At 53.5% G+C, this 6,902-nt stretch overlaps 1 protein-coding gene across 1 annotated transcript in view; it reads left to right on the top strand.

Annotated features, from left to right (window-relative positions):
* Positions 1–6,902, top strand: part of EML2 (echinoderm microtubule associated protein like 2) — a 19,814-nt gene extending 12,912 nt beyond the window's left edge. Inside the window, exons 12-19 of the mRNA XM_012653458.1 lie at positions 241–372; positions 2,731–2,798; positions 3,039–3,127; positions 3,334–3,431; positions 3,977–4,064; positions 4,454–4,549; positions 5,430–5,560; positions 6,714–6,902. Coding sequence (XP_012508912.1) covers positions 241–372; positions 2,731–2,798; positions 3,039–3,127; positions 3,334–3,431; positions 3,977–4,064; positions 4,454–4,549; positions 5,430–5,560; positions 6,714–6,839 — 828 coding nt within the window. The 3' untranslated portion in view covers positions 6,840–6,902. The remainder of the gene's footprint in view (positions 1–240; positions 373–2,730; positions 2,799–3,038; positions 3,128–3,333; positions 3,432–3,976; positions 4,065–4,453; positions 4,550–5,429; positions 5,561–6,713) is intronic.

Raw genomic sequence — 6,902 nt, 5'->3', positions numbered from 1 at the left:
TGCTTCCGTTGTGCAAAGAGGAAGGCAGAGGCCCTGGGGAAAGACGCGGGATTTGCCTTGAGCCAACACTGGGGCAGGGCTTGCAGATCACAGCTCCCTTCAGACACCCTGGGGAAAGCTCTTCCCCGGCTCCCACCGGGACAGGGTGGGTTGCAGGGGCTAGGCCAGCGCTGTTCTCTGGCATCAGATGGGAAAGGCTAGGGTTGCAGTCTCCATCCTGCCGTCCTCCCTTTCCTCCAGGGCCATGTGGAAGAGCTGTGGGGCCTGGCCGCGCACCCCAGCCGGGCACAGTTTGTGACCTGTGGGCAGGATAAGCTGGTGCATCTGTGGAGCTCGGAGTCCCACCAGCCCCTGTGGAGCCGGAGCATCGAGGTGAGGGCAAGGGGGCTGGCCACACCGTTCTAGCAGAGCTCCTCCTGTCCATGCTGGGGCCCAGCGCATGGACGGAAACCACACAAGGTCTTTTTAAGCATACGAGGATTTAATACAGGGAATTGGGTTCCTATAAGTTCTCTTGGTCGGGCTGAAGAGTGGGTTCTCTCGACAGAACGACACCACAGAACTGACCCTCCAGGGAGCCTCTGCCACAGACAGGAGGTGGGGAGTCAGGAACCACTGAGTTCCAGAACATGCTGTCAGAACTGCCGTCCAGAAACCAGGAAGCTGCAGCCGCTGTGACTGCTGAGTCTAGAGCTACACTGTCCCATGTGAAAACTACTGGCCACACATGGCTATTCAAACTTAAATGTAAATAGAATTAAAAACTCAGTTCCTTGCATTAGCCACATTTCAAGGGCTCAATTGCCACATGCGGCTACCGTTCTAGAAAGTGCAGATGTAGAATATCTCTGTCATCACAGAAGGTTCTGTTGGACTGTCTTGCTTCAGAGCTACTCGATGCTGGCTAGATGTGTACGCTGGTCATAACAGACACTCTGCACCATTGCCTTTCAACACGCACGAGGCTAGTGACTGCACGTGGGGCGCCAGCATAGCAGATCCTGTTGCTTTTACAACCCAGCTGGTCCGTAGGAGTGGCAGAAGCCAGCCTCCACCTTCTGCCCTCCAGAGCCACAAAAGTGCATCTGGTCATTGGATCCAAATCACAGCAGCATCCTGCAAAGGATTCTGGTAGATGTAGTTTTTACGCACCCCTGCCTATACAGTGTGAGAAGACACATCAGAAGAAAGGCAGTCAATCCACTATATCCCCCACACCATCCTTTGAGGCTTTGCTCCAGGAATCCCTTCAGAGTTACCTTTGACCTTGGACTACTTTATCGCCTTTGAACTTCTGTGAATCTGCATAGTGTGGAAATTGTTAGGGGCATGTATTATAATCCTCATCCTGGCTGCCTTAATTGAGCACCTGCTATATGACAGGCCCTGTGCTCAGCACAGCAGTTCTCTAGGTTGCCAAGGGCATCAGATCACCTGGGAAGTTGCTAGAAACAAGATCCCAATCCACAGAGAGTCTGATTCAGGAGGTCTGAGTTTGGGACCAGAAATCTGCACTTTTCAACAAGCTCCCTCAGGTTATTCTGATTCAGGTGGTCTGTGGACCGTGCCAGGAGAAATCGGCTCAGCTCTTTGCTTGTGCTATGTTTTTGTTTTTTTTTTTTTGAGACAGAGTCTCACTCTTTTTGCCCAGGCTAGAGTGAGTGCCGTGGCGTCAGCCTAGCTCACAGCAACCTCAAACTCCTGGGCTCAAGTGATCCTTCTGCCTCAACCTCCCGAGTAGCTGGGACTACAGGCATGTGCCACCATGCCCGGCTAATTTTTTTTCTATATATTTTTAGTTGGCTGATTAATTTCTTTCTAATTTTAGTAGAGGCAGGGTCTCGCTCTTGCTCAGGCTGGTCTCGAACTCCTGAGCTCAAACAATCCGCCCGCCTCGGCCTCCCAGGAAGCTAGTGTGCTATGTTTTTGACTCCTCCTGCAAACTCTACAAGGCAGTGGGGATGTCAGATCCCCACTTGGAAACAGGCTTAGAAAGGTGAAATCACGTGCTCTGTGTCACAGTGTAGTTATAGCACTTTACTGAGTGCTTACTGTGGCCCATCGTACTAGCATACCATCTTAAAGACTCTACATCTTGCTTATGATGATCTTGGGAAGTATCTTGAAGATCCCCATTTGCCAGATGAGGCAATCAAGGCTTGGTCAAGGACGGTTATTTGATGTTACTCACATAGCCGGAAAGTGTCGGAGCCACAGTTTGAACCCAAGTCTGACTCCATGGCGCTGTGTTGCCTGCAAACCAAACAAATGCCCATCAAACTAAAAAATAATAATACCCGGTGCTGATGAAGATGTGGGGAAACAAGCACTCAGCCAAAACTAGTGATAAGTCGATATACTTTTGTGGAAAGCAAATGGCATTATGTATCAAAAGTTTTAAAGTTATGGATACCCTTTGTCCCAGCATTCCTACATCTGGGAAATTAGCTAAGGATGTCATCTTGGATAAATAAACCTGCAGAAATTTAGAGCAGGAGTAAAAAAGGATCCAGAGACAGCAGTGACAGGAGGACTGTTTTCTATTCAGGCTGACATGTTAAAGGAAAGGGGAATGGTTTCCTGGGAGTCTGGGGTGGGAGGTTGCTGGAGGGCAGCAGAGGGAGGGGAGAGCCCTCCTGCCAGGCTGAGAGTTGGCTCTGAGGCAAGAGAATGGCCAGAGGGACATGGGACCCCAGCTCTTAGCCCTGCCTTCTCTCTCTCCCTTCTCAGGACCCTGCCCGCTCTGCTGGCTTTCACCCCAGTGGCTCTGTCCTGGCCGTGGGCACGGTGACCGGCAGGTAAATTGAGGAAGGCATTTGGGGAGGGCTTCCCCACTCCCCGGGGAACTGGCCCCTCTCTCTCTATCTCCCTACCACCCTGAAGCCCACTGTTTACCAGGCCCTGATAGCTCCATATTCCTTTGGAGTCAGCCTCTCCCAAATCTCTCCTGGGGTCCCTTCCGCGGGCCCCACAGATTGGTGGCCCTCTCTGTCAGCTAAGCTTACCCCTCCTCCCCCCACCATGCCTTCTCCTCAAAGATGGCTGCTGCTGGACACAGAGACCCACGACCTGGTGGCTATCCACACAGATGGCAACGAGCAGATCTCAGTGGTCAGCTTCTCCCCAGGTAAGGGGCAGGCCTGGGCCTCGGAGAGGCAGGGCCTGGGGACCAAGGCTCGGAGTTACTAGCAGGAGGAGGGGATGGAGCCGGTGCCGCAAGGCCTGGGAGGGGGACTGTAGCAGGGAGGAGCTTGGGACTGCTGAGGGGGCTGAATCTGGGTGAGGAGGGGGCGGAGCCTGGGTGCCTCCTCATAGCCCCTCCCCCTCCCCCAGACGGGGCGTACCTGGCCGTGGGCTCCCACGACAACTTGGTGTACGTGTACACGGTGGACCAGGGCGGCCGCAAGGTCAGCCGCCTGGGCAAGTGCTCGGTGAGTGGGCAGTGGCCCCCAGCCCGCGCCACCACCCGCACAGGGAATGCAGAATTAACCACTTTTGTACCTCAAGGGAGCACAGCTTCAATACTCAACCGACCGCTCTGATCACATCCAGGAGTCTTGGCCCCGCCCACACATTTACCACCTCCTGTGTTCTAGTCCCGCCCCTCGTGTAGCCCCGCCCCTCACGTTCCAAGATGCTCCCTTTGTGTAGCCCCGCCCCTGACATTCGAAGCACACCCCTCCGTGTAGCCCCGCCCCTTGCATTCACAGCCGGTCCCTCTGTGTCTAACTCTAACCACATGTCCTAAATTCCCCCGTGTCCTAAGTGCTTTCTGTCTAGCCCCGCCCATCACAGTCTGGCCCCGCCCATGGTAGTCTGGCCCCGCCCCCACACTCCAAAGGCCTGTGTATCCTCCCTTCAGACCCCTTGTGTTCTCACCCCACCTCTGTATTTTGCTTTCCACCTTCCTGATTTAATCCCGTCCTCTCTTTGGTTCTGCCCTCTGCAGCTCTAACTCCTCCCCTTCCCTCCCCAGGGCCATTCCAGTTTTATCACCCACCTGGATTGGGCCCAGGACAGCAGCTGCTTTGTCACCAACTCCGGGGACTATGAGATTCTGTACTGTGAGTTCTCCAAGACCCAAAGGCATTCCTCCCCCAGTCTCACTTGCATGTGTGGTTTGCATAGACTCCCCTGAGTTCTGGGAGGGGAGGCAGGGGTTTCCAGTCCCTCTGTCCCCTGGCTCTTGGTACTCAGGGGCTGTTCTGATTCAGAATTCCCCGGAGTAACCTGCTTTTAACCAATTTGTCCCCTTTCTGGTTGGATGGGGACACAGCTCAGGCTGTGGGTGTCAGGACCCAAGATCCAGCCTTCTCAGCCAGTACGGAGAGGCGGAAGGAGCCCTGGGACCTTGGCCTCCTGTGGGCACCATAGTGCCCACTCTCTGTGAAACGGATGGGTTTAGCCAGGAGTTCCTCTAGCTCTGAACACCTCCCCCGATTTTCTGCCCCAGGGGACCCGGCTACCTGTAAGCAGATCACCAGTGCAGACGCTGTGAGGAACATGGAATGGGCCACAGCTACTTGTGTCCTGGGGTTTGGGGTGTTTGGTAAGTTCTAGAATGAGGAAGTCCCACTGAGGACAGGAGTTCCAAGAGACATCCCTGACTGGTAGTTTTCACAATCTCTTATTGATTCTCCAGGGCGGGGAACTCACTCCTTTACTGCGTGTGGGCTGTGTTTTGTGGAAGAGGAAAGAGTAGAGTGAGATGACCACTTAGAGCTGTAATCAAATGAAACTAGATGTGTGGTGGCAACTGGCCCAGAGAAATGATCCACACAGCGATGCCCCAGCGGATGCAGGCACAAATGCAGTCAGCATATACTCCCTGAGCACTTTTGCATCCCCCCGACCCAGACAGGGCAGTGACCACAACAGCCCCAGCCTACGGCCCAAATTGGGGAGGGCTGGGACAGGGAAGCCAAGGAGGTGGAGGGCGCCCTCCCTCTGGGAGGGAGTCCGGGAGGGGTTCTTGGAGGAAAAAGACATCTGAGCTAGAACTTGGAGGACGAGGAAGGACTTTCCAGGGCAGTAAAGGAGAGCAGTCTCTGGGCAAAGGCATTAGCGTGTGCAAAAGCCAAGAGGTGACATAGCACGTGCATTTGGACAAATGCAAGAAGGCAGGCTGGCCACATCGCTGCTGGGTTTAAGGGGAGCACTGCGAAAGATGACGCTGAAGCAGTGGGTGGGGCCCGCTGAGATTTGAGGGTCATAGGCTTTCTCCTGAGGACACTGGGGAGCCATGGAAGGCTTTTGAGCACTGCAGGGACAGGTCAGATTCACATTTGCAAAACATCATTCTGATTCCTATCCTTGGATAGCTATAGGCTAGGCAGGAAGAAGGCAGGGAGGCTGGGGTGGGGGCCTGCTCCTCCAGGGGGTCCCTGACCCCAGCTGACATCTTACCACTGCCCCAATCTTGCCCACAGGGATCTGGTCCGAGGGGGCGGATGGTACTGATATCAACGCTGTGGCCCGCTCCCACGACGGGAAGTTGCTGGCTTCCGCTGATGACTTTGGCAAAGTCCACCTGTTTAGCTACCCTTGCAGTCAGCCTCGAGTGAGTCCCTAAGGGGCGTGGTGGGACAGGGGGCAACAACAGGGCTAGGGACAAGATTCAGGCAGCTCTAGTCCAACCCCACCCCTGCTCCAAGCTTGAGCTTCCACATCTGTACAAGATGGACAGTGGGCTTGATCTTGCGAGCCCTTTAAACCTGAAAGTCCATGAATTCCAGAGTCCGTAGTGCTGAAGATGTGGCTTTCAGAAGTTCGGAGCATCTGCAATTCTGAGATCTTTGGTTCTTTTGTCTTTTTTAACTCAACAAATATTTATTGAGCACCTACTGTGTGCCCGGGCATGGGAGATACAGCCAGATCTTGCAAGTTTTTAAGAGAGGCCAGAAATCATGATTTTTTTTTTTTTCTCACCAGTCAAGACAATCCAAAAATAATCGGGATTTTTGGCTGGGTGCCATGGCTACCACTTTTAATCCCAGCACTCTGGGAGGCCAAGGTGGGAGGATCGCTTGGATCACTTGAGGCCAGGAGTTTGAGACCAGCCTGGGCAACATAGTGAGAACCTGTTTCTACAAAAAACAAGAAAAGTTAGCTAAGCATGGTGGTGCACGCCTGTAGTCCCAGCTACTTGTGAGGCTGAAGCGGAAGGATCCCTTGAGCCCAGGAGTTCAAGGCTACAATGAGGTATGGGTGAGCCACTGCACTCCAGCCTGGGTGACAAAAAAAAGAAAGCAGGATTTTAATGTGAACTCTTCTAATTTTTAAATAAATAAACTCCAGCCCAGGCTGGAGTGCAGTAGTATCATCATAACTCACTGCAACCTCAAACTCTTGGGCTCAAGCGATCCTCCTGCCTCAGCCTCCCTAGTAGTTGGGACTGCAGGAGTGCACCACCTCACCTGGCTAATTTTTCTCTTTTTTTTTTTTTTGTAGAGAGGGGGGTCTCACTATATTGCTTAAGCTGGTCTCAAACTCCTTACTTCAAGCGATCCTCCTGCCTCAGCCTCCCAAAGTGCTAGGATTACAGGCGTGAGCCACCATGTCTAGCTGCCATTAATTCGTTGAAGACACTAGTTAAGATGCCCGCTGGTTCTTAAAGGAGAGGCTTATTAAGCAGAGAAGAAGGGGGTTGGGACAAGAAGACCATGGGTGGCATTGCTGTCTCTGACCTTTCTTTACTTCTTTCCCTGTAACAGGCCCTCGGCCACAAATATGGCGGACACAGCAGCCACGTGACAAACGTGGCCTTCTTGTGGGATGACAGCATGGCCCTGACCACAGGGGGCAAGGACACCAGTGTGCTGCAGTGGCGGGTGGTCTGAAGTGGCTCGGGTAGAATCAGGTGGTGGGGCTGGAATTCTATTTTCGGGAGATGTCTATTGCCG

The sequence above is a fragment of the Propithecus coquereli genome, unplaced genomic scaffold (genome assembly GCF_000956105.1).
Source record: "Propithecus coquereli isolate 6110/MARCELLA unplaced genomic scaffold, Pcoq_1.0 Scaffold42, whole genome shotgun sequence".
NCBI classification, from domain to species: Eukaryota; Metazoa; Chordata; class Mammalia; order Primates; family Indriidae; genus Propithecus; species Propithecus coquereli.
The sequence above is the reverse complement of the archived record's forward strand: the minus strand, read 5'-3'. Positions and strand labels throughout refer to the sequence as shown.